The sequence below is a fragment of the Xiphophorus hellerii genome, chromosome 18, assembly GCF_003331165.1.
Source record: "Xiphophorus hellerii strain 12219 chromosome 18, Xiphophorus_hellerii-4.1, whole genome shotgun sequence".
NCBI lineage: Eukaryota > Metazoa > Chordata > Actinopteri > Cyprinodontiformes > Poeciliidae > Xiphophorus > Xiphophorus hellerii.
The window spans coordinates 34,133,103-34,160,995 of NC_045689.1; the positions used below are offsets into that span (position 1 = coordinate 34,133,103).

The following is a 27,893-nucleotide window of genomic DNA, read 5'->3' on the forward strand; positions in this document are numbered from 1 at the left end:
GATCGGGGGCTTAAAAGTTTAAACTCAATCGTATTTATCACTAATTATGGTTACAGGTTTTGGACACATTTTCTCTCTTTCTTACACTGAAGATTCTCCAGGAAGACAGCTAAACAGTGAGTGGATAGAATGATGTTGTACAAAGTAGAAACTAACAAACATGATTTGTATTTTGGGTTCTTGTTAATAGCAACTCTTATAATAATGTCAAAATGTTTGGTGTGCTGAATAATGTATTGACTTTTGGTAATCTACAATGTTAAGTGTCAATGACATATTTACATAATATAATGTTATTTTCACTCTGTCTAAAGCTCCTCACATTTTGGGAGGATTGTATTAGGACCTTGATGCCAAACAAACTACAGTATGTACAATATCAATCAATCAATCAATCAAATTTTATTTGTATAGCACATTTCAGCAGCAAGGCATTTCAAAGTGCTTTACATCATTACAAACACAGAATCACAATGCAATATAGAATCAATCATTAAGTCAAGTTCCATCAATAAATTTGTAATTGATTACATTTCAAATACAATTCTAAACAGGTGGGTTTTCCACACAATAATGTGTGGAGAGAGTATAAAAAAGAGACTTTGTTCATTGAGAGCACAACAGCATTTATTTTTCTTTTGTTTGCCTCAGCTCTTCATGGAGCTCTGCCATCTCAGTGCTGGTAGTTGCTTCCTCCTGAAGGAGATCCAGTTGTTGTTCTGATGGTTTTCCTCATCGTTCACCATCATGTCAGCCATGTTCCTCTTCTTCTGTTCCCTGGGAAAAGTAATCAGATGTTAGAGCTTATAGTAGACAAATAACACAGAGTTACTAATGTGGAAGTTACATATACAGAAGGAATTATTTAAAACAGACATGTTACTTTATATATATGCAAAAAAAATTTTAACATCCAGACATACAGAATTATTAATTCCCAGAATAGTTGTGTAAATTAAAGACAAAACATGATTACTTGTAAGTTTTAGATCTATGCAGACATACAGCCATGGATAAAATACCACTATCATTTCTTCAGGTTTATTGTTTATTTTTATGTCCTCTACAATTAATAGTTCATAACCATTTAATTAGAGAACTGATATCTAGCCATTTTACAATAATAGAATATCATACAACATGTTTTATTATCTTACAATGGGGGAAACTAAGGAGCAACAACAGCAAAATGAAAAACAATCGAAGCATGTAGGTTCACGAAAAGATCAAATATAAAAAAAAGAAGGCAACATGCTGTACAATATTGACAGTTATTTATAACTGAGGAATGTGCAACTGAGTATCTTCAGAAAATGCGCATGTTGTGTTTGAGCAATAAAAACAGCAGACTTTGTGTTTCAAATGTCTTCCGTGACTGTAAGTAGGCAACCTTAACTATAGTAAAAAGCAGACAGATATATCTACAAACTGCTCACCTGGCTGGAGATCAGCAGCGGCGTTAGCTGCATCTGAGTCGGTGTTCACCGTCGGGCTCCAAAGCGGCTAACGAGGCTTTCCATTCTCTCCACTACGTTGACAAAAACGACTCATTCCTCACTGCTCCATCGAGCTGCTGCTGAATATTGAAATCCGAAGAAAAGAAAAGCCGGCATCTTTTAGTTCACGGCTTGTTTGTATCTTCCATCACTTCCGTGTTGCAGCCCTAGTCCCTAACTTTTACTTTTGGCTGTCTGTTGATATGAATTTAAACCATTGAATCATGTATTACAGGGGTGTCAAAGTCAAATGGACGGAGGGCCAAATAAAAAATTTAGCTACAAGCCGAGGGCCGGACTGATCGAATGTTCATTGAAATTTTTTTAAATGACGCATATAGTCTAGTGAACCTAATTGAACCTACTGAAAACCTTAACAAATATATTCCAATATGATCAGATAAATAAAGCAATATTTTCTTATGGCTCTGTCAGTAATCTTTAATTTTCAACAGACACAACTGAAATATTTTTAAAATATAATTGGATTGAAATACAATAAAATAAAGTGCAAAAATCTATTAATCAAAAACAACACTTTCATCAAGGAGAAGTAACATGCAGTGAAAACAAATATTAAACTTTAACTTTTAAACTTGAACTGAGTAAAAACTCTAAATATGTGATTGCACAGTAATGTTCACTTGTTTGAGGTTGAGGGTGATACTTGGTGGTGTCCCATCTTTTCCACAAGTTCATCAATGTTCGGGGTAAGGCTCTGAGCTGAGGAAATCCTCAGAATTGAGTGAAGGTGTTCAGCAGTAAGTCGACTTCTGTGTGATGTTTTGTTCAGGTTCATCAAAGAAAACAGTTGTTCACACAGGTATGTGCTGCCAAACATAGACAACGTTTGAGCAGCCTGGATGCGCAGCTGGGGCATTGTGTCGGGGAGGAAACGGGCAAACTCCGCAGCACCCACTGCCGCATATTTTGCCCTCAGTGCATCATTGCATTGGAGGTCAATCAACTCCATTTGGAGGTTTGGTGGTGAGCTTTCCACGTCAACAGCAAATGGATTACCGAGCAGTTCAAACCTGTTTTTTTGTGCTTCAAAGTCAGCAAATCGGTGTCGAAAGTCAGCGGAAAGCATACCTATTTTATCAGCAAACTGTGCGCTCGGGAACGCACTGGTAGAGAGCTTCTCTTTCATGGTCTGGCAGCTGGGAAAGTGGCTCAAATTTTCTTTCCGCATCTGCGTCTCCCACAGAGTCAGTTTGGTTTTAAATGCCTTCACTGTACTGTACATATCAGAGATGACACGATCCCAACCCTGCAGCTGCAAGTTCATTGTATTCAGATGACTTGTAATGTCACACAGAAAAGCCATTTCACACAGAAACATCTCGTCTCGGAGTTGTGTTGTGTCTTTCCCTTTGCTGTCCAAGAACAGACAAATCTCCTCACGAACACATCTAAATTTGCAGTACCGTAATTCCGCCACACGTAGCGCTAAGTGGAAAAATTCCAACGGTTTCTGAAAGGGGAGACGTTGCACTTTCCAGCAAGTATCGGGTTAATACTGTAACTTCGCAGCTGCAGCTGCAGAGAGTGCAGACTCCTTTAATAGATGGTATATTTCGGCAATAACTTGGTGGATATTGAAAGTTCCGGTTGTTATGGATACATGGGTAAGTACATCATCTCACAGAACATTTAAAGAACTACTTACAGTTCAAATAAGGAAGGTATTTTTTTTTCAGACGGGGTGCCGGCTTACTGCGGTCTGCGGGCCGGTTCTAATAATAAATCAAGATCATTCCAGGGGCCGTAAAAAACCTTCTCGCGGGCCGGATGTGGCCCGCGGGCCTTGACTCTGACATATGTGATGTATTATGTTCAGTTACTCCGTGCTTGACTAGATTTTTTTTACCAGATACATTTTACACTTGCTTATTTAAAGCTTAATCTATTTCTATTTAACATGTTATAGTTATACTACTCTGATTGGAGTGCATTTTGGGGTACTCTAACATACCTCTGTGTATGAATGATTGAACTATGGATTTTTTGTTTTTGCAAAAAAAAAAAAAAAAGTAATGTGTACCACTTGTGAGGGCATCCCACCATGGTGGGCGTGCCTTATTTTCATTTCTGAAAGTAGGCAAACCTAAGTGGACCCTTAAAGTCAAGTTACAAAAGAAAAAAAACATTTAAACAGTTCCTGTTTTGTGCTTAACAGAGAAAAATTCATAACCCTAGGCCAGAGTACTGCACACAGCAGAAAATGGAAGTGGAATTATTTTTCGTTTAAACTATCTTAACTCCGTCCTTCGCTTTCACTTCCGTCTGGACCGGGAAGTGAGCTCGCCTCACGTCAGAATTCACGCGGCAGGGTGAGTGTGAGGCAGAAGAGAGTGGAATCAGTCCAGTCTGGGTTGAGGACGAAGCGGCGACACGGAGCCAGAGTGGGTGCGACACAGGAGAACCAGGAGTTACTTTTTAACATTTAAACACGTCTAAAAGGCGGAGAGTTGCAGTTTTTGCTTTATTGTCAGAGCTGAGTTGCACCACGGAGAGCATATTTTCAAGGTATGGTACTTACTTTCCCCATTAAGCTTTTGATGGATAGAACTCAACACGGGTGTGGCTGTAAGAGGTTAGACAACAGGCTGGTGCTGTTTTTTTTTTTTTTTACACGTTTCTACCTGTAGTTAACGTAAAGCTGCTTTGCGGCTTTGCTCCAGTTCAGCAATCAGCCCAGATTTTTTCCTGCTAATTGTGTGTAAACCATTTATTTTATGCTATGTGTGCGATAAAGAAATCACTCATGGTCGAAGGATATTAGAGTTGCTCTGCAACATTAGTTGGGATTTATTGTGTTTTTTAAATTTTTTAGGTGTTTAATGTTCAGACAGTTACTCACACTTTAAAACAGATGCCAGGGTTGAAGAAGCTGGAAAACTGAAGGGTATATCTGAAACAATTCATTGTATGAATCAGTTATTGAAATAATCTTCAACAAATTTAGTAACCATTAACTGGAGTACATAGTAAATAGACTTAACTCAGGGCTCGATCGCGGATCTCGGCAGTAGGTGACAAACTGAACGCAACCATGAGGCTGAAACCAGCATGTCCTCTTCTGATGCGCTTATCAAAATATTCACTAAGATCCAACACGTTTGTAACTTTATTAAAGAATAAAAAAAAAGCAACAAAACGTGTTCAAATTAATGACCCAACAAAAATAATGCCAGTAATTATTGTTTCAACAAGGTGTTGCGCAAATAATCGCGAAATAAACCTCAAGCCTGAAAACCTAATATCGTAACGAACTGAACGTCATGTTTTTAAGTAATCACTGCTTGGCTTGCTGAGCGCGGTTGTCACGGCAACGGGTATACTAAATGAGAAAGTGGTTTTGAGTTGACCCCCTGTTCAGGTTATTTGACCTTTTTTTTTTTTTTTTTTTTACAGTTGCTGTAAAAAAAAGTTGCTGCAAACAGACTAATTACCTCGTCTGTTTGCAGCATACGTTACAATAACCATCAAATAGGACAAATATATTTCAATAAGTATCTAACAAACAAATGGCTCCTAGCGTGACAATTATATGAGATTATTGTCTAATATTAAAAATAAATAAATAAGCTTGGTGCTCTCTGGCATCTCGCTTTGAGCTCAGAGTCTGAGAGGATTTTCCTCCATCAAACATGCTATTAATTTTTGTCTCTTATTTAGTGGAAATATTGATGTTGATGAGACTTTCTCCAAAATGACAATCTTTTTCAACCTTTCTAGCTCCACTGTTGAAAATAAGAAGCTAAAATTCACAAATGACATTGAAATAAAATCCTGTCCAACATCTGGTTTCAGGCGATTCCTCTGGAAACTGTTGGAGGAAAAATATCCTCCAAGGTTCTTTTATCTGTTAAGATAAAAGATGTGCTTTTATCTTAACAGAGCTCTTTGCTTCCTCTTCTCAGTCTGAAATTTATCATATTGAGGTCATCAAACCAAAGTTCAGATCTAGCATAAATGTCTGACACCTGCTGGCCTCAGGTTTGCTTGTGACTGAGAAACCAGTAACCTCCTCCCAGTGTCAGAATCTCACTGAGGAAGAAACTGCATTAGGTTTTCTATCACTCTAAGTCTGCTATAACTGATGGATATTCACATATAAAATAAGTCAATAGAGTTTAATTTACAATTTTTATGTCTTCGTGTCATGTAGTAGATCTCATCCGGCTGGTGAGAGAAAAAGTAGATCTTGGTCTCAAAAAGTTTGGGTACCCCTGATTTAACTGATATGGTGCTTCTCCAGTCATTTTGACTAGTCAATACTCTATGCCACATTCACCCATCATAAACTCACACACAATGACATGTGATAAAAGGAAGCTGGAATCAAACCTACAATCTTCCAATTAGGAGTTCTAACAGCCCTGACATAATAAACATTAAATCAGTTAATCGCGTGACAAATTAAGACGAGTTTAATCATTTCCATTTGCATAATTTATCCTTTCCCTAATTAAAAGATTTGTTAATTTGCATTTTCATGTATCTTTAATGTTTTACAAAATAAGCTTAAGTGGTTAAGTAAAAAAAATCTGCACAATGTGCCAATTTTGTTTTTAACTGCTTACTTGCCAGAACGATTGATCAAACACTTGATTACTAAAATAATAGTGTGCTGCAGCCCTACTGAGGCAGTATTTGCTTTATAAAAGTTGGAGAACCATTAGTCTATTATTTGATGTTATTATATCCATCCATCCATCCATTTTCTTTACACCCTTGTCCCCAGTGGGGTTAGGAGGAGTGCTGGTGCCTTTCTCGTTTCGGGCAAGAGGCGGGGTACACCCTGACAGGTCGCCAGTCTGTCGCAGGATTTTATTATATTGATAACACATTTCTGTATAGCTAAATATGACTTGGACATGTTTCTATTATAAAGTGCCTTGAGATGACCGATTGTGAACTGGTGCCGTACAAATAAACTGAACTTAACTGAACTGCAATAAGTAGATATGCGTGTATGCTTTGGATAATGATGGTTACCAGATGTGGAACTGTGGGAAATTGTTGTGCTGGCCAAATATCTGAAAGGAAATGTTTTAGCCTCGCTGAGGGTTTTCACTTGCACAATACATCTGGTGTGAAAGTAATCAGTAGTAGTGACTTATTTTTGTAAAAGTTGCATACTACAACTTTAGCCTCTTAAAATCTGAATGAAAGGATTTATCAGCAGATTCACTTTTTGACTCAGTGTTCATTGTGACAGCATGAGACAGTTTGGCTTTGTGTTGTTCCTCCTTTGTTTGAAGGAGACACCTTTTATTTTAAACAGGGCACACAATGTGACACAAAATCAACCAATAAGAAAACAAAAACAAACAACAAATGAGAGCACAGAAATGTTCATGATGTCAACATGCCTCCTTACTCACATTTGGGTAATTTCCTCTGACTCTTAATATTTCAACCAAAATACATTCATGCTACACCAAACATAAACATTTCACACTTCCTCAACTTAATCTTTGTTGCTGATTTGGTTACTACATTTGCATCTTTCATTAGTTGGACAGTACTCTAGAAAAACTTTCCCTTCATTTATAACTGATCTGAAAAAATAATATTTAATATCAACATGCTTACATCTTTGTTTGTACACAGGATGTTTGGCTAAGAATGGGATCCCTGATTGTCCTCAGAGCTTAGCTAAATAATCCAAACCATCCACGGTGAACAACAGTTGTTTCAAGTATAAGCACTGCTGTACAGTAGCAGCTACTGCCATATACTCTGCCTCTAGCATAGATAGTAGACTACAGTAGACTCTCTTGTGCTCTTCCATGAGACTAATGGACCATCCTTATTTAGACTCATGCAGTGACCTGTAGTACTTCTTCAATATGATACATCAGCTGCCCAATCGGCATAAGGTTCTCACAGGCACCTTTTTTAAAACATAGTTCCTTGTTTTGTGTGCCTTTTAGAAATCTGAAAACATGCTTTACAGTATTCCACTGCTCTGTGGTATGGTTTGCAAAATACTGTGCCAGTTTACTCATTACGTAGCTTAAATCTGGCCTTGTATAGAATAGAATAGAAGTACTTTATTCATCCCAGCAGGGAAATTACTTCGCAGTTACAGCATAGAGACAAGACACAATAACAACTACCACTGAGTAGTAGTTGTAGATAAAATAAAAATAAAATATAAAATGCTATAAATTGTAAAAATATAAAATGCTGTTACTATAAAAAGCAACTTAGAGCAGTCCTTGCAAAGATTCAAAAAATGCAGATATGTGTATTTAAATATATGTACAGCAAGTGTGCCACAGTGCAGTTGTGCAAAATTGGACTGATTAGTGCAGAACAATGATTTAGCTTTTATTGTACAGTGAGATGGCATGTGGCAGGAAGGATTTCCTGTATCTGTCCCTACGACAGCGGAGCTGGAGCAGCCTATGTGAGAAGGTGCTCCGCTGTCTGTCCACTATATGGTGGAGAGGGTGCTGTTTATTGTCCATAATAGAGAGAACCTTCTTCAGTGTCCTCCTCTCCACCACAGTTTCCAGGGACTCCAGCCTTAGTCCCAGTACAGAGCCAGCTTTCCTGATGATTTTGTCCAGTCTATTAGAGTCGCTGGCTCTGATGCTGCTTCCCCAACACACAGCAGCAAAGAAGATGGCACCGGCAACAACACTGTGATAAAAGGTCTCCAACATCTTGCTGCACACATTGAAGGATCTCAGCTTCCTTAAAAAATAGAGTCTGCTCATCCCCTTATTGCACACAGCGTCAGTGTTAGATGCCCAGTCCAGTCTGTTGCCGATTACAACTCCCAGGTATTTGTAATCCTCCACCTCCTCCACCACTTCCCCTTTGATCTTCAGTGGCCGTGAAGATGTCTTCTTCCTTCTGAAGTCAATCACCATCTCTCTGGTCTTACTAATGTTGAGCCTCAGGTGATTCTGCTCAGACCACTCCACAAAGCCGTCCACCAGTGTCCTGTACTCCCCCTCCCCTCCATCCCCTATACACCCGACAACCGCTGAATCATCAGAAAACTTCTGTAGGTGACATGACTCAGAGTTGTACTGGAAATCAGTGGTGTACAGGGTGAAGAGAAAGGGAGAAAGCACAGTTCCCTGTGGAGCTCCTATGTCACTGACCACCACACCAGACAGGACACTGCCCAGATGGACAAACTGTGGCCTGCCTGTCAAGTAGTCAGTAACCCAGGAGATCACTGAGTCGTCGACACCCATCCTCCGCAGCTTCTCACCCAGTAGCAGAGGCTGGATGGTGTTGAAGGCACTGGAGAAATCAAAGAATGTGATTCTCACAGTGTCTCCTCCACCATCCAGGTGCGAAAGTGCTCGTTGCAGCAGGAAGATGACGGCATCGTCAACTCCTAAGTGGGGCTGGTAGGCAAATTGCAGGGGGTCTAGAAACGTGGCCTCAGCTGGACCAGGACCAGTCTCTCCATGACCTTCATCACATGAGATGTGAGAGCAACTGGTCTGTAGTCCTCTGCGTCGGATGGCCTTGGCTTCTTGGGAACAGGGACCACATGTGATGTCTTCCACCGCAGCAGGACTCTCTCCAGCCTCAAGCTCAGGTTGTACATGTGTGCCAGTGCAGGGGACAGCTGGCCGGAGCAGGTCTTCAGGATCCGTGGTGTAATGCCATCAGGTCCTGCAGCCTTCCCCTGGTGTAATCGCTCCAACTGTCTCTTAACCTGGCCTGTAGTCACTGTTAGCTGGGGGTAGGTGTTGTTGTCTGCAGTGGAGATGGGGGAGGAGGGAGGGTTGGGGGGCTGAAGGAGAGGTGGTGTGCAGGAGAATGGCGGTAGGTGGGTTGAACAACTTGGGGCAGTGTGGATGTGTGGGGGGATGGTGGTGGTAGGGGTGTAGCAGGAGGTGAGCTAAACCTGTTGAAAAACTGGTTGAACTGGTTTGCTCTATCCAGGCTCCCAGATGTCTGTGTGTCTTTCCCCTTCAACCCAGCGATGTGCTTCATTCCTTTCCACACATCTCTCCCACTGTTCTGCTCGAGTTTAGACTCAAGCTTCCTCCTGTAGTTGTCCTTGCATGTCCTCAGTGTCTCTCTGAGTTCACGCTGAACTCTCCTCTGCTCCTCCTTATCTCCAGACCTGAAAGCCATCTTCTTTTTGTTTAGAAGTGCCTTCAGGTCACTGGTAATCCAGGGTTTGTTGTTGGAGAAGCAGCGCACGGTCCGGGCTGGCATGACAATGTCCTCACAGAATCTGATGTAGTCCATGATGCAGTCAGACATGTTGTCGATGTCCTCCCCATGAGGCCCACAGAGCACATCCCAGTCTGTCGACCCAAAGCAGTCCTGCAGTGCCTCAGCTGCCTCCTGTGTCCACCTCCTCACCGTCCTGATGCTCACAGGCTGCCTACTCACTAGAGGGACATACTTAGGAGTCATCCTTACCAAGATGTGGTCCGACCTGCCAAGGGGGGGCAGGGCTGTGGCGCTGTATGCATCTTTGGCATTAGCATACAGGAGATCCAGCATTTTGTTTTCCCTGGTGGGACAGTCAACATACTGCTGGAAGTTGTGTAGAGTTTTGTCCAATGAGGCATGGTTAAAGTCACCTGTGATGACCATGAAGGCGTCCGGGTGTTGAGTCTGGAGTTTGGCTGTGGTAGAGCTGATGACGTCACAGGCCACCGCTGCATCAGCTGATGAGGGAATGTAAACAGCGATCAAAATGGCGGACGTAAACTCCCTCGGTAAATAATACGGCCGCATTCCCACAGCCAGAAGTTCAATGTCTGTTCCTTCACGTTAACATGACCTCTCACTCACATAAAGTGCAATCCTGCCGTCCTTCTTCTTCCGACTCTTGGAAAAGTCCCTGTCCCCCCGCACAAAGGAAAATCCAGGGACCTCCACGCTGTAGTCCGGAATAAGCGAGTGCAGCCAGGTTTCCGTGAAGCAGAAGATACTGCACTCCCTGTACTCCTTCTGGGTCCTAACCAGCGCCGTGAGTTTGTCCGTCTTATTCCCCAAAGACCTCACGTTCCCCACAATAATCGCCGGTACCGCTGGTTTGTGCCGTCTCCTCTTCTCCCTCCGTTTAACTCCAGACCTGCAGCCCCGGCGTCTCCTCCGTAACTCCTCTGGGACCACAGGCCTGTCTCCGGGCAGCAGCAGAGGCTTACACAGCGCAATCAGCTGTTCACACGCGTAAACAATGCCGCTACTCCATTCGGCGAGGTTCTCCATAACAAAGAGTAGAAAAAGTAGCAGAAGAACGCGGAGAACAGCGAAAAAACCACATCCAGCCATTGTGGAAAGCTTAACTGATGGTCTATGGCACATGTGTCAAACTCAAGGCCCGGGGGCCACATGTGGCCCGCTACGTCATTTTATGTGGCCCTCTCCCCCCTACCACCGTTTTACAGCCCCATTGATTGACTTAAAATAGGTTTTGAGCACGAATTGACTACAAACTACATATCCCATAATGCCTTCCGATTCTTACCAACCAACATTACGGCTTCTCGCCACTAGAGTGCAGCAGAGTCACCTCAAGCTGATTATTAATTTTCCCAGCGAATAAAACTGAAACATCGACAAGCTAACAAGCTAAAGAGCGAAGTCCCGTGATGTTTCAATCGAGGACTTTTACCGTCTACTGCCCCCTGATTTGATGCCACAGCTTCGACTCCATGCAGCTCGTGTTTTCTCCACGTTTGGAAGCACCTATCTGTGCGAACAGATGTTTTCAATAATGAATTTAAACAAGACCAAGCACAGATCGCGCATTACTGACGAAAACCTACACGCCGTTTTGCGGATTGCCACAGAATAGAACTAAAACCAGACATCGACGAACTGACCAGGGGAAAACGGTGCCAGACATCCGGCCAGAAAACATTGGTAAGCACAAACAAACTAAATTTAAATAGAATGAATGTAAAACCAAAACTCAGTATACTGGAATATGCATATAGTTTATTGATTTTGCTTGTGTTTTGTTTATTTACAGAACACAACACAATGAGGATGTGTGTGAGTTGGTGACAGGGTGAAGAGGGATCAGCGTTGTGTTCAAGGACAGGCAACATCACCTCATTGTTTTGTTCTTATGTGAAATGCATGTTCGTTGTGTAATAAATAACGAAAAAGTTTTGTGAATGAAGTTGAGAGTTAATATCAAAACTTGTTTTTATTCTTTGTCTGCTTATCTTTAAAGCAGACAAAGATTAATTTTCCCAGCGAATAAAACTGAAACATCGACAAGCTAACAAGCTAAAGAGCGAAGTTTAGCTGAGCAGTTTAAAAATACTGAGCATATTTTTAAACTGCTCAGTTTAAAAATACTGTAATTTTTAAACTGAGCAGTAATTTTACATCCATGCAAACTCAAATGTAATATTTAAAACTTGAATACATAAAATCAGTTATTTAACAATATGAGGTGTTGTTTAATTTATTTTTAACATTGTATTTTCATACATTTATGCTAGGGTTGACCAAGTCTAGTTTTCCAGACCTATCACTCTGCAACTTTAGATGCGTTCTTTCTCTAACACACCTGGATCATTGACTCATTTATAGGCCTCTACAGAACTGAGTTGCTGCTAATGAGGAAAGTCAACTTTTTGTCTGGGGTATGTTTTAGCAGGGACGCATCTAAAAGTTGCAGTCTGGAGGACTGCACTTGGGCATTCCTGATTTATACCGTCAATGTGGCCCATTGAGGGTGGCCAATATGCTGAAGTGGCCCTTGGTGAAATTGAGTTTGACACCCCTGGTCTATGGGTTCTTTAAGCACGGATCCTTAATCGGTTACAGGAAATATACACAGATTAACACATATGACGGGAGCTGCATCTGCAAGCAGCCAGCTGTGCCGGCGCCAAATAGATTACGCTTCCTAGTGCCTCCCTGTATTTTCTGACATTACTCATTACTTCAGCACAATTAACTTTCTGATCACAGGGGATAGTTCTTACAGTTCTGCATGTCAAACTTTTTCAGTATTTTCCCCACACACTTGGACTGTGACATTTTAATATGGTCAGCATCTTGCTCAAAGTCAATGCCAAGAAAATATGTCAACTTTCCTAAATCCTTCATCCTAAATATGGACGCAAGTTTCTCTTTTACATCGCTAAAGGCATTCATATCACTGGCATCAATAATCAAATCGTCTACCCATATTATAATAAACACCTTTTCAGGATCAGTAATCTTTGTGTACACACAATGATCAGCAGGGTTTTGAATAAACTTGATTTCACATACAGTACAGACCAAAAGTTTGGACACAACTGTGTGTCCAAACTTTTGGTCTGTACTCAATACAGACCAAAAGTTTGGACACACTTTCTCATTGAATTCAATGAGAAGGTGTGTCCAAACTTTTGGTCTGTACTGTAGGTAGTTTTGTTCCAGTTTAGGGCTGTTGTAAACAAATATTTTAGTAATAGAGTAATCTATCGATTATTCTTACGATTGATTGAGTAATCGGATAACAAAAAAAAGAAAACATTGGTAAATCTAACATAACGGCAGTAGTATTATCGCATATCAACATCAGTCCAATTTTTTCATATTTGAGCTTCCCAAACAATAACTTTTCTGTAGTTTAAAAAATTAACTCGTAACAATAATAGCTCACTTTCTAAGTTAACTTGAAGTAATACAAAGATCTGAAATTATATTCAATTTAATAATAAAGAGGCAGGCTCACAAATACGCTTATAAAAAATGTCTATGCTCCAGCTTTTAGTTTATGTATTGATCTTCAGTCGATTTAATAGATAAACTCTCACCTTGTCCAGACATTTATAGCTTTTGTGTTTATGTTAGCAATGGGATTTGACACCTTTATTCATCACACACAGAGACACATCTACCAGCTACATACCGCCACAATGTGCTCCGCCACCCATTTGTTGAGACCAAGATGATATGAAATAAATTTTACAGTTCATCCGTAAAGCTATGACGGATGAACATAGCTTTACGGATGCGTTAATCATCTAATGCGCAGCCGGCCGCCGTGTACAGTCTATCCGGATAAATACACCTGCAGTACTCTTCCCTACCACCAGGCAGCAGCTCCAGGAGGAGAAAAGCTGCTGTACTCCAGGCATTGCGCCAGTCGTTTTAAGGATGTTTATTGGTACCCCAAATACGACAAAACCCAGACATTATCATGAATCAATAAAATCTTCCCAGGCCAAACTTGAAAACTGGACGTTATGCTGCTAACACTTAGCTTTCGTTAACAACTCAGGCAGAAGTGAGAGTATTGTGCAACACAAGTAATAACCCGACCGGAACACGGTTCATTAAATAATGAAACATAAATTAACGAAGCTTCGAGGCAGATAAATTTTCCTCGAGGGATTTTAATAATCGAGGTACTCGAATCACTCGAGGAATCGTTTTAGCTATTCCAGTTTCTGCTGGACTGTTTAATGCTAAAGGTGGAACAAAAGAACGTGTTTGTTCACCAGATGGATGTAAAGACAGCATATCTACATGCCCCAATAGAGTATGAACTTTATATTTATCAACTAGAGGGCTATAAGTGGGAATCTCAGGAAATTGAAAGACTTGTGTATAAACTGCAAAAATCTCTGTACGGACTTAATACTCTGATGCTTGTGTTACATTAGCAGTTGGTAAAAAGGTTTCACAACAATTGTTATTAACAGCATTTTAATGTCATAAGTATTATTAGAGTTGTAGTCCTGTTATTTATTACATTTCTTCATTAGTGCAGAGCCTTAATAATTATGCAAGTGATAAAATGTAGCAGGTCTCAGGTACTTACTATGCAGAACATTACTGCTTTTTTTAATCAATATTCTTTTTGTACTGTAAAACAAGCTGGCATTAGTTCAATAGGTCATCTACACTGTAAAACATTTTAGCAGCATTTAGTTGTGTCTACTATCTTCTATTCTTTAAGTCAAATAAAATTAGCGAGTTTTAGATTTTGAACCTAAATGTGAGTTTGTCAAAGATGCATTTACAGTAGCAAGTTGTTAACTTTTTTAAAATTAATTTAGTCAAACCTTTAAGAGTTGAAAAGACTAGAGTTTTTAGAAGAAAAAGATAGGAGTGGGAACTACACTTCAGAGTGTGCTTAGCAGCATGTTTTTGTATCCTGTGTTGCACCATGAGTGAGATGGAAGTGATCTGACCTGTGTTATTAAGGCAAATGAGTTGTGGCCGCAATGTTGTCGGTGCCCATCATAGCAGCAACCCTCAAACCCGTTGGTGGACACCATTGTTTCGGGATGCTGTCAGGCTGAAGAAGGAGTCCTGTCGGGCCTTTTTGGCCTGTGGGACCCCTGCTTCTGGGGCACACATTTCAGCAGGTTCGGGAGGGTAGTGCTATAACGAGCACTGCCCTCTCGAGCAACTATAGATTGCTAGTCTCAAGTCTGTCAGGTACCTTTTCTAGCACCTCATTTAAAGGATTTTAAATCATGCCCAGATTGTTTGCAGTTGTTTGTTAGACATGGCTCGGATCACATTCAGTGATAAGGATATGTTTCCTTATGGAAACATATTGTGGTTTATGTTTTGTGTTTTTCTTCTGTAGGCATCCACTAATGGCTACCTGTGAAGACTCTCATCTGAAGTTCATAGAAACAACTGACAATTCTTTTTACTTTGAAGGTAGGTGATTACATACTTTTCTAATCTGTAAATCTATTTGGCTTTGATGTTGTTGGATAAAAAAACAACACTTTAATTATGTTTTTTAACCTGTGCACAGAGACCAGTTCTACTTCATGTGAAACAGGTAGCTTATATATTCGTTTATATATCAGCTTGTTTCATATTTATTGACCTCTAGTAGTAGTAAAGATGCAGTAGCAATGGTTGTAACTGGTTTTCTATGATATGCAGAGCTTCATTCAGATGCTTTCAGGAGATGTGAGCCTCCAATATCAAGGTGGATCCAAAGCAAGGACCAAAAGTTTCTTGTTTTGAAAACTTCGGGAAAATTTGAATTCGAGGACAGAACAGTCCATGATCGAGGACAGCCTGGTAAGAGACAACACAACTCCTCTGCTTTTGACAGCGAGATCTTTACAGAATTGCTTTCGTAGAGCCACACTGGAGTATTTTTTAGCTTGAATGGCCTGTGTGGCCTAGTAATGGCCACACAGACAGTACCTCACTAATTAGATTTCATCCAGACTTTGACTTGGTTACTGTAAAACCTTCATCTTGGTTTACTAAGTCAGTGTAGCACTACTTAATGTACTAAGGGACTAGATGACATATTATGTCAGACTAAATTCATCTACTGGAGCAGTTGTCAGTAATCAATAAAAACAATACAAAAGAATAACTGTTTTCAATACCATGTATTTTAAAGAAGGGAAAATTAAAGTGAACACCACAAGACACAAAACATACATGGAACCCAAAAAATAAATACAAAATATATATACACAGTACTGCAGTAAATCTTCCATATAAATGTGCACAAACATCCTAAATTTCCCCACCGGTCAGCACAGTGTCTGACTGACACACATTTGAAAAGTCCATGGTTTGATTGTCCAGATATTTGAGGTGTAAATGTCCAAGCGCAATTTGTTTCCAATGGAGAAGAGATGAATAATGGATTGTGTGTCTGTATGATGAGATGGAGGGGAAACCAGTACAGACCATCAGCCTCCTAACAGTCCAGTATGGAGTGAATTTCAGGTTCTCTTGGCTCCAGCCAGTTGTCAGAAGCTCGCCATCCTTTAACCCTAAAAGGGTCACTGGGCCTGTATTGAAATAAACAGGACCAGTAAATTACCAGCCTGCTAGTTAACTAGTCTTGTTTCAGTTACATACAGAAATAAATGCTGTAGATTTGATATCCACAATCAAATCTTTAAGACAAAATAAAGATATCAGCATTTATCTCATTATCTTAAACACATATATTGAATTTAAGAAGTTAAATCATGTGACAATTGATGATCAAACAATTAGCATTGGCTACCAACATGCTAAACAAAACAAAACAACATTGTGTTCACTACTCACCAATTCCATATATAGTTCAGTGCATGACAGCTTCATGGCTCCAAGCTCACTGTGTATTCAGATCTACATGATTTTTATATTGAGTTTTAAAAGTGCATTATAAACAAAGAGATGAACTAATTGTTTGGAAGCACAAACCTGTAGCTTCGTTGTCTCCAGCTCTCCCCCTCACACCTGACTGGGAAAGCTGGAGCAGGCCTGATTAACCACTCCAGACGCAGTGATTGGCTGAATGCACTGTGTGACTGACTGTCACTCTATCCAATGGAGCAGCAAAGGCGGGATTAAGGGCCGTTTTTACTCTGGGTTACAGCAGTCAGAGGTGGACTTGCTGAAAGTGGGATGACAGAAAGAGCAAAACGGCCCAATTTCAAGGTGTCAACCTGCTAAGTCAAATTTCTTTAAAGTTTTATTACATGTATAGAGCTTACTTAAGTAACATAGTTATTTGATTGTGCTATAAAATGGCACCAAGTTCCTGAAAAATACATAATACCACCACTTAATGCATTTTCTTCAATAGACCATTTAATTTTATACCAGAAACTGACATAAAAAAGGATGGATTGACCAAAAAATGTGTTTATTAAAAATGATTTTCCTTTTCATACTTTGTGAAAATGTTCCACATAAATAGCATGAAAACACCTTGGAAAAACTGTAAACACTATAATTGTTTTTTAACTTTACACAATTCTTTAGCAATTTTGATTAAACTTAGCAGAGGGTCTAAAGAGTCACATCAGGCTCCATAGCCACAGGTTGCAGACTCCAGGATTAGGGTGATTGTAGGTAGGCTCTCCAACTTCACAGACTGATAAGTCACACCAGTGGAAACATGGAGAAGTTGCTCAGCAGCTTACAACAACCATAATACTAATGTAGGTTTTTCTTTTGATCATTGACAAGTCTATAAATATTTTCCAACATACTATTTTTAATAAAGAGATGAGCTGAAATAGATTGATCTAATTTATGATGGCTTAATTCTCTTAGATAACCTGGCATTAGTTATATATTGACATAATTTAGACATGAGGGAATAATGTTTAAGTAGCTTCGTTTTAGACACACTTACTTCAAAGGTTCAGACAAAGCAAAACTGCCTGATGTAAAAGCTGTGGAGTTAAACACTTGTAAGGTCCACAAAAATACCTGTAAATAATGCAAAAATGCCAGACAGGATTAACAAAAACATTTGATACAGTACTATAAATTAGTTTCATCCTTTTGTCAGGTATAGAAATGTGGTAAGATATTGTAATAACATACTGACTTAGTTGTCTTCTTGCACAGGTAAATTATCTATTGACTGCAGGATTTACTCCAGAAAACTTGCTAAGCCCGAGGCAGTCCACAGTGTTTTGTATTAAGAGGTGTTGAATTGACAGGAAATGTGAAAATATAGCTGGGTAATTATATGTTACGGGAAGACATTGTCAGTGAAATGCTATTTAAACCCACAACTATAGAGTTTTAAAAACAACAAATAAAAAAAATACAATCAAAATAAGTATCAATTATTTGCACTTCTGATAAATCTGCTGAAGCCAGCAGCTGCTAAAGACCCCCAGATAGAGAAATTTAACACTTACTGAGAATATTGATGCTGTTAAATTTGATTTGATGGTTTCAGTATACATAAATTAAAAGATTTTAAATTGTTTAACATTTAAATGTAAGATTTTAAAGAGTTGGCAACTTTGTAAAAGTGCAAAGCATGTTGAGATATAAACCCATACGTCACACGTAATTCTATGTTCACAAAGACGCATCATTCTCACTGCACACTCAAAGCACAACTCTAAAAACGGGACTACTGGTTATATTAGCAGTTCACATTGGGCTGCACAACCAGAGCAAAGGCAGTGGCTTTAAACTTGACTCAAACCTTGATGAAGAATTTTCCAAAGAAACATGAATCCTCACAAGTGGTTGATTATAAATGATGATACAGGTGAGGTCGTGTCCAGTTTGAGTGAAAGGTGGGGCATGACCCACACCGCGGCAAATTTCAGAGATCGAACAGCGATAGTGCACAAGGTGGCCAACATGCAGAGGCGCCAGTCAAAGTGACTGGTGAGAACTTTGTGCCCTTTTCATTGCATCAACCATAAACCCATCTTTCAGGAATAATTCTGCTCTGCCAGTGAAATTCTCAGTGCAGCAAAGAGACTTTCAGTCAGCTCATGTAAAATAAATAAATAAATACATTTATTTTATTTTTTGAATACAAACAAAAACCAGCAAGACTTAGCCTGGTAGAGGGAAATTGAAGCCTGGAGGCCTTCCAAGTACACTATGGGAGACTGGTCTGCCACTAGAATTGAGCCACTTTGTACAGATGATCTGGCAAAAAAAAGATAAAAATCTCTACATGTATAAGGCTGATAGAGACATACCCCAAGGGATGAGCTGCAATTACAATGAAGTTGAACACAATGCACAGGAACCACAGGTACGGAACGAGACACAATCACAAACTCAGGTAGACTCACAATGACAAGCTATGGACAAACTATAAGACACGGATAATCAGAGGAAGGAGAGACAGTTGGAAGCAATCGGGCTTGACAAGACAACACAGGGACTCAATTAACCAAAATACATACGCAGAAAACACACATCACACTGGGTGATATGCCTTAAAAATGAAATCAGATTTCTTTTTTTTTTTTTCCATGTCAAATTCGATTTTGGGCTTTTGTTGATTTTTTTTCTCCCTTTTCTTTCTAAAAAAATGCCAAATAAATTTTCAAAAACTTATTTTGATGTAAATCATCCTTTCTTTGAGTCAACTTCAATTCAAAATCCAGCTAAATAAAAGCTGAAAAATATTCTTCTATTTGGATGGTAGGCCCTCGGTGGGCTCACTGCACTCTTAACTACAGAAAACCAAGAACTACCTTGGTAGAAAAAAACAACTTTTTTATTCCATTTTACTTAAAAATGAACAATTGAAAATACATTGTGGCAATTAAATAATAAAAGTTAATGTTTATTTATTTTGGGGGTGAATGGCATGGCAGAATAGCCTTGTCAAAATAACAAGGAAGGAATGTTTGCATCACAGACAAAAACTGCTGAATGTGTCATTTGCCTCATTGATTGCCTATCACTTTGCATCTGACCAGTACAAATTATGAATAATATTGCAAAACATGCTACCTTGGTACACATCATGCCAGATATACAAGTTCTTACCCATTCTTGGAAGCCACATGGTATTACTTACCTTTCATATATTGTTTGAAATTGTAAAACAAAATTGGGAGTAGAGTAAAATTTTTGGATTTGAAGCAAAATATGTCTCTCTGTTGGCCTTAACCCAAACAGTCTAGCCAGCATATGGTGCAAATGCCACACTTTGCCCTGATGAGCCGTTTCACATTTCCACTAAATTCTAATAGCATCGTCCAGGAATCTCAGTTCTAACAGATGATTGGAATAAAGATCATGTACAGTGAATCACAGAGCTCTTACTCAGCCAAGGTTTATCAGACCGTGGCAGGTTGTGACTCTGTGAGGGAATTATTAGTAAATTTATTTCCCAGTAGCATTCCAAAACAGAACATTAGATTAGATAACATACACTTTACAGGTTCATAAGGAGCAACAGTAGAGATGCTCCCCATCCTACATTAATGGATGAGGAGCATCCATTAATGTAGGATGCTCCTAAGGGCCCATCCCTGCTGGGTCCTCCAGGGTCTTGCTCCAGTATTAGTCCAGTATTGAAAAGTATTATAGATCGGGTATCAGAGACAGTGTGCCCAGTCCATAATGGCAGATCTATTCAGTCTAATTCTATGCTTTGTGCTCTGTATGACGTTATGCTTGATTTATTTTAGATTATATTTAAAATTTCTAACTGCACTTTCTGAACCATTTGAAAAATTTGTTACAGTTTAAATTGACATGTTTGACCAGATTTGCATAGGCCGATGTTAAACCTCAGATATCTGTAAGTGAAAAAAGTGGGACAGTGCATCCCTAGACAGAAGTATAACAACTGCAGGACATTGAAACACACTTCAATAAGACAGGAAATGTCTTATTGCAGTCAAATTTCAAGAAATGAGACAGATGTATTAAAACATGGCATCTGGAATGAGGGACAACATAACTATGCCAAGATCACAACTATTGGATGTCCTGACACAGCACTACTTCATTGATGTTGTAATATAAACAAGTTATTAAACAATTACAATTTTAAAAGAGAGAAAATAAATAGACACTACATAGGAAAAATAAGAAAACCACAAAAAAAAGTAATCTAGATGTATTAAGAAACTAAATGGAATTTGGGAGAAAGGACTTTAAAAAACCCAGTTGCTTTTGCAATGAATGGCTCTGTGATATTCTTCTGAAGGTAATAATTCATAATGTTCAAACAGAACATGAGACGGATTCTGTTTAATCACAGTGCCCTCATAGACAGACTGGAAGGGCAGGGGCTTAAAATTCAACCCAATTATTTTCAATGAGGTTTTCACTATATTGGCGAATCTATTTTTGGACCCCACAGTAAGCAATCCACCCAAGCCATGTCTAGTAATACTGCTAAGAACAGCAGCATAAAAGCTCTGCAAAAAAATGCACAACAGATAGTCAACATGATCACTCTAGTGTAAGGTATCACAATAAGTTCTGTTGTGCAGGTCACTTAGAAAACATCTTGATTATATTTGTTTTTTTGTTTGTTTTTTTCTTTCAGATTGCACTTTTGAAATCCAGATTTATCAGGACTCATTACTTAACAACTATCAGTCAGTCATGCTCTACGTCTGTGCTGATGATGAGAAAATGATGATATCCTGCAAAGATAACAAGGAAGTGTGCCCAGAGCCCATGGTGAGGCTTTCTTACATGTGAAATGAGACTGTGTGCTGAGGTGCAGCTAATCGTATCACTGTGGGTGAAAAATAATGGCAGAGTGATTCCAAATAAGATAAATGCCTTCACTGTTACTCAGCAACATAACAAAATGAAGCCTAACCAGTTTTCCCACTTCTGTCACTGCTAGGATCCTGAAGTCCCGAAGATGATTAAAGCAGCGGCACACAAGGCTCTGTTCAGGTGGAACTGTATCTCCACTGGCAAATACAAGTTTGAATCCACCATGTACCCAGGCTACTTCCTGGGATTCGAGCGTGAGGAGGACATGCCTTGCATGCATAAACTAATTCTGCGTCAGGGATCCATGGATGAAGTGGATGAGCGTAGCATTTTCTGTGTAAATAAATGCAGTTCATAATTATTTTTCTTGGGAAAATACAACATTCACTAGCCACTTTATTAAATGGATAGTGAGTTTCTTTCTTTCTTCTGCTACTATTAACATTATTTGTAGATTATTATGTTGCTGTCATTGCTATGACCATTAGTTGTTTATTTGATTTGTTTGTGATATAACTAAGTTTATGTACGTATATTATTTAGTATACATAAGAAAGAAGTTAGTAATTATTCTGATGCTGTATTATCAGAATATAATTACAATTATATTGTTATTTATAATTGTAATTATTATTATTATGAATTAGCAAATATGCTTGTTCTCTTATGAGTCATTTTGTAATAATTTTGTTTTTATGTACTATAATCCATTTGTTGGTTCTTTTGAATAGGAATATGAATACCATGTTTTAAATGACTCATTATCGATAATTACTGAGTCTATAAGTGATATATTTAGATTGAGATGAAGGCCAGGATTAAATAAATGTTTGCTATTTTGTTCTTGGCTTTGTATGCTTATGTTTTCTCTTGTTCTACTGATGATTTGTTTTCTAAAACCTGTTTGAAACGTACATAATGTACCTGTTTGTACATAAGTACAAATAAAATCCGATTGTAGCTTTTGATTTGGGAAATGGCTAAAGGCGATTATAACAGAGGCCCAGATGTATTTTCTGAACATTTTCTGTCCAGATTTTTATTGAACAATATAATAGCTGAATAACGACGGCTGTTCGTCACCAAGCAACCAAAATCAACAGAAGGCAAGATAGTGGCAAAAGACAAAACGAGATCCTGTTTAGCATTCTTCAAAATAAAAGACTTCCTCTCTCCAAAATAAATCATGCTTTTAATTTTTCATGTCACCTTTTTGTAATTATGTACAATCAAGTTAAATTCAGCTAATAATAATAATCATGTAAATTATGCTTAACATATGACTATAAATAAGTAACTAATTATGGAAATTATACATATAAGTGTTAAGAAATCATCTGTTCTGCTTTAAAAACGAACATACATCGACACTTCAAATCTGGACTAGATTATTCTATGCCAGTAGCAGAATATTTCAAACCTAGTGTGTGATTTGGGAAACCTTAATTTGAAACTTCAGTAATGAGAGATTTAAAAACATTTTCACATCTGAAATGCATTAGAAATGAACACCTAACATATTTTCAATATCTGCTATTATTTTAATCTTCTGTTTTCTTTCATTTTTTGTCCTAGAACGCCTGCCTTTCTGTTTGGTTGTTGTGGCTTACAGGGATGCATCAGCCGAGATAATAAAGTCAACAACTTTTCAGATTCAGATTTATCATCATGCAATATAACATCAGAGATGAATAGTATATTCCATATTGGAATGTCTGTTAGCTTTTATAGATTAAAGATGCTACCCATTTCCTTAACTGGTTGCATCAATATTATAAAAATGAATACTGAACAAAAATATAAACGCCCCATGTCAAATATTGTTGCCATGTTGTTGGTTTGCGATCCAAAATCAGACAAGTCCAGTCATTATAGAGCTCTAAAACTTTTCTTTATATCAGTTCCTTCTTGCACATTACACTACCATTTTCACACTGACAAACATTCCAAACAAGAGGGAGCCACCCTTCTGATTCAAACCACCTGGCTTTTAAAGCATGGCCAGGACTAATTAAGGGGCGGAGACAACAATTACATTTCCAGGTAAACGAAAGAACAAACATTTGTGCTAAACAATATTCCTAAACAAATATTCACAGAATTACAACTAACAATTTAACAAAAACAAAAATAAACTGGGACCAAACAAAAAATAAAACAAACATCTCTCCTCCTTCTCAAACAATGGACCTTCCCAGTAAGGTAAATTGGAAACACCAGGTCCTAGGCATCACTGCTCATGGGTGCGCCTCCATGGCAGCACATGACCTCAAAGGAAAGAGAGGATGATCAAAACAAAATGTTAAATAAAGCAACAATACAGGAAGCACAAAAAAACAACAACACCTGTTGAGGGGGATAAATCCCTCACACATGTGGAGTTAACATCTGTAAATGAGCATTTGCTGACATTTTATTGTACAAAAGTAATATTTCTCTTGATTTGTGAATAATTTTTAAACCAACTTGCTTCTCAGAGAGCATTACTCAGTGAGATGTGTTTTTTACTCAGCGCATGGGTGGGGCATGTCCACTGGGCGATCAGACAAAATGAGCAAAAACTGGACAATCCTTGGACTAGACAATAAAATTTCCACCCGAAAATGTCAAATTTTGTCACAAGTCATAATGCCTCAGATGTCTCAAGTTATGCAGGAGCATGCCATTGGCATGTTGGATGCAGGGACTTCCACCAGAGCAGTAGCTGCACGGTTCAATGTCCATAATTGGACCATTGGCCATTTAAGAGTTGGTTTCCAACAGACTGGCACTACTGCAAATCGACCTCATCCTCGTCAGCCATGTGTGACCACTCCAGCACAAGATCGCCACATCCGGCTCATCCATCTGCAGGATCGGCTAAATCCAGCGACACACACAGCTGATGATTCTATTGGTCTGCACAACAGACGCATCACACCTCAGACTGTCCGTAACCACCTATGAGAAGCCAACTTGGTCAAAATCAAATTCCTCAACCTGACCCCTATCATGTTCAAAGGACTGTCAATCCACTACAAATGGGCATACCACAATGTTATCAATGCTGATATGAAGATCAGTAATTACTGAAAATATATTTTGAGTTTCTCTACATACTGTGAAACCCAAATGATCATAAAAGTCTTATATATGACATATTGCATTTATACTTTTGTTCAGTGTACTTTCTCTGATTGATATTGATACAATGTTGTCAAACTGGGGGGTGGGTAACAAACACTGACAATAAAAAAAAAACTCACCCCTTGGATGTGTTAGCCTTGTTTGTTGCTTTTACAAATCAACTGTGCTCAATATCTTTTTGCCAAAAAACCCCCCAAAATGCCTTTCAAGTCAAAATGAAAACTGATTTCTATAAAAATGACAAAAATATTTAGCATGAAGTAAGTGACTACATAAATGACTGATCTAATTCAATAGAGGTCAAGCTAATTGGTGCTAATAGTCTCGCAATAAATGGAATAGAGGTCATCTAAGTGCTGTAAGTATCTCCAGTGATTGTGTCTGGAAGGTCCATTCACTGGTTCATCAGTATTCATGGCTACCATTACAGCACAAAGAATAAAGGACACTCCAAGCCAGTCAGAGAAAGGGTTATTAAAAAGTGTCAGTCAGGGGATGGAGTCAAAAAAAATCTCTAAACCATTGAACGTCTCCTGGACATCTATTGTCAGGAAAGGGAAGGAATATGGTCCATGTGTGAATCTGTCTAGGTCAGATGGTCCTCACAACCTGAGAGACAATGAGAGAGCACCAGGTTATCATGACAACGCTGAAGGAGTTCCAAGCTTTAGGGGAGACTCTTCAGACAACTGTTGGTTCTTGACCAGTCAGAACTTTATGGGAAAGAGGCAATGAGAAACTGCTGACAGAAACTCACACCAAGGCTGGACTAGAGTCTAGCAAAAAGCCTGATGGAGACTCAGTGGTGAAGAAGAAGAAGATTTTTTTTTTATTTTTAACAAAACATTTATTTACAATAATGAAGTGCACAAAATCCAATTAAAAATGCAAGATATCACATCAGGACAATCTTAAAAATAATTAAGTAAGGTGCTTGTTAAATATCATTTTTCCCTGAGTTGATATATTGCACAAAATCCCATTGAAACCCTATAGCAGCAGGAAATTCTCCGTATCCCAAGTGGCTCAGTGGAAGAAAAACTCCAGCCTCAGCCTGGCCTTGACGTTGCACTTCCACAGAGTCACGGCATCGAGTTGAGGTCCAGTCTGGAGTTTGTCTCTACGAGACAAATAAATAGCCATCTTTGCTTCTGCAATTAAGAAATTTAAAATCAGACACTTTGGCTTGTTGGCTTTGTTGAAACGCAGTCCATAAATAAAAATAGAACTGATAAAAACAATGCCAAAATGGCTAAAAACACTCATTAGTAAACTAAAAAATGTCATTAGTCTTCTTCAATCAATAAAAACATGAAAAACGCTCTCAGACAGACCACACAAAGGACACTCATTTAAAACCCCTGGACTAATAACCGATAAAAACAAGTTTGTAGCAATGGCGCCGTGTAGAGATCACCAGTACATTTCGATATCGGAGGTTTGTAGAGAGTCCTCTACTGAGGGGTTTGTCCTCCCAGTCGGTCCGCCCACACGCTCACGGCTCTATTCTGCAGAATTCTTTCATTCAGGACTTTGACAAAGTTTCTATAGAGTACTTTTGGGCCTGTACTCTGAAGGCTCATCTGTGAGTCTTTGCTGGATAGCAGAGGACCACTGTCCTTTGTGAAGCCGGTAATCAGGATCAAATCAGGGACCGGGTCTGTTGGGTCCGGTAAAACCTCTTTCTCGTGGAGCAGCTGCAGGAGGCACCTCTCCCCAGCCATCATCCTATCTTTCACCAGGCCCAGGAAGCGCTGCACAAGTCTAGCGGACCGGACCCCTAGCAGAGAAGCAACGGCCTGGGTGTTGGAAAAATCCGGTCCAGCTGTCTCCACCAGATCTTTCAATGTTGTCGTCTTGGACCTGCACAGTGCCTCCAACAGTCCCGGTATTGCGCTGCGACACACATCCAGGCTGGACCCACAGACCAAAGGCTCATCTAAAAGCCAATGCAGAGAGTTGTGCGCCTGTGAACGATGTAGTTTAAAAAGGCCACAGGATTTAAAAACACCCTGATAAAACTGAGACAACCCTTTCAACTTTAAAAGACTAAAATCAGTTAAAAACAGAGCAGCATCCAGCTCCAGAAACTTCCCTTGTCCTGTCGCAGGACAAGGGAAGTGAACCAGTGAGCAGACTCGTTGTAGACGTTGAGCACGTCTTGGGCCAGAATGTCCCAGTAGGCCTTGTAGAACTCCACAGTGAGCCTGTCAACGCCTGGGGACATCTGGCCCTGTATGCTGAGGAGGGCTGTGTGGAGTTCTTGAAGCCCCAGGGGACGCTCCAGGTCAGTATTGGTCTACTGCTTCTTTGCTGAAACCGGCGGGGCAGGCCCAGCCCTGTCGTGACACATTTTTATAATGTGGCCCTCTTGACCACAATCAAAGCACTTCATGTTAGAAGACGTAGCAAACAAGATGTAATCAAAGTCATCTAATCTAACATGAAAGCGCAAATTAAGTTCCTCGTCTCGTCGATTTAACAGCATGAACAGTTGTCTCCTGAGAGACAACGTGTTTTAACAAAGGTGATTTACACCTGGATGGAACTTTTTTAATCGGTGACACCACCTTACCGTGCCGAGACAGTTCTTTAATCAAAAACTCATCACTAATGAACGGAGAGACGTTTGACAGAGTTACCTTAGTTGTAGATAAAGTCAGCGGCGAAACCTGTAGAAACAAACCAATCACGGAAACATCTGCTTCCACTAACTGTTGTGCTTGCTCCACTTTTTCCACAAACAAAACTACAGCTCCACTCATTCGAGCTGCCGACTTGATTGATCCATGTCCAATCACCTCCCCCACAGTCAAACAAACTTCCTTCACGCCGCATGGAGAACCAGCACCCACCTTGATGCCGTTCTTCCGTGTCAGCGTGGAGACGCCGACCACACCCGAACCCAAAAAACCCCTTAAAACATGACAAAACTAACACAAAATTACAATTAAACAAGTAACATAAACACCCAGTGAAAAACAGGAAGAAAAAAAGCCAAAGATAGAAAATATACAAACACTCTCTCACTCACTCTTCTTCCCCTCTTCCACACACCCTCCTCTCACACGAAGAAGAAAGATTTTTGGTCTGGTCAGGCAAACACTGCACATCAAACCATCACGATGCTTCATATCCCAACAGCATCATGCTGTTGGGATGTTTCTCAGCTATAGTACCTGGAAGGACTGTAAAGGTAAAAGGTCAGATGAATGAAACAAAGCATCCAGCTCAGGGAAACTTCTGAGTCACATGTGGCTCGCCAGGCTTTATTGGTGGCTCTGACAGGTCACAATAGGATAGCACATTTTTAAAACATGTTACAGAAACATAGAATGCTCTCTACATTTCTCCATC

General features: G+C 39.4%; 1 protein-coding gene and 1 long non-coding RNA gene across 3 annotated transcripts; one reads left to right on the top strand and one right to left on the bottom strand.

Annotated features, from left to right (window-relative positions):
- Window positions 1-605: 605 nt before the first annotated feature.
- On the bottom strand, window positions 606-1,679 carry LOC116737478 (uncharacterized). The gene is made up of 2 exons (XR_004342823.1): window positions 1,437-1,679; window positions 606-777 (listed from the first exon to the last, which is right to left on the bottom strand). It is a non-coding gene; the product is annotated as an uncharacterized LOC116737478 (long non-coding RNA).
- A 2,051-nt stretch (window positions 1,680-3,730) lies between these two features.
- LOC116737476 (interleukin-18) lies at window positions 3,731-24,660 on the top strand. 2 transcript variants are annotated; one of them, XM_032590642.1, is made up of 6 exons: window positions 3,731-4,025; window positions 15,058-15,134; window positions 15,235-15,261; window positions 15,369-15,509; window positions 21,229-21,365; window positions 21,538-24,660. In XM_032590642.1, the coding sequence occupies exons 2-6, from the start codon at window positions 15,068-15,070 to the stop codon at window positions 21,766-21,768; spliced, it is 603 nt and encodes a 200-aa protein (XP_032446533.1). In that variant the 5' UTR covers window positions 3,731-4,025; window positions 15,058-15,067; the 3' UTR covers window positions 21,769-24,660. The 2 variants fall into 2 exon arrangements, with proteins under 2 accessions (XP_032446533.1, XP_032446532.1); XM_032590641.1 differs by lacking the exon at window positions 3,731-4,025 and having other exon boundaries at window positions 13,183-15,134.
- Window positions 24,661-27,893: the final 3,233 nt, after the last annotated feature.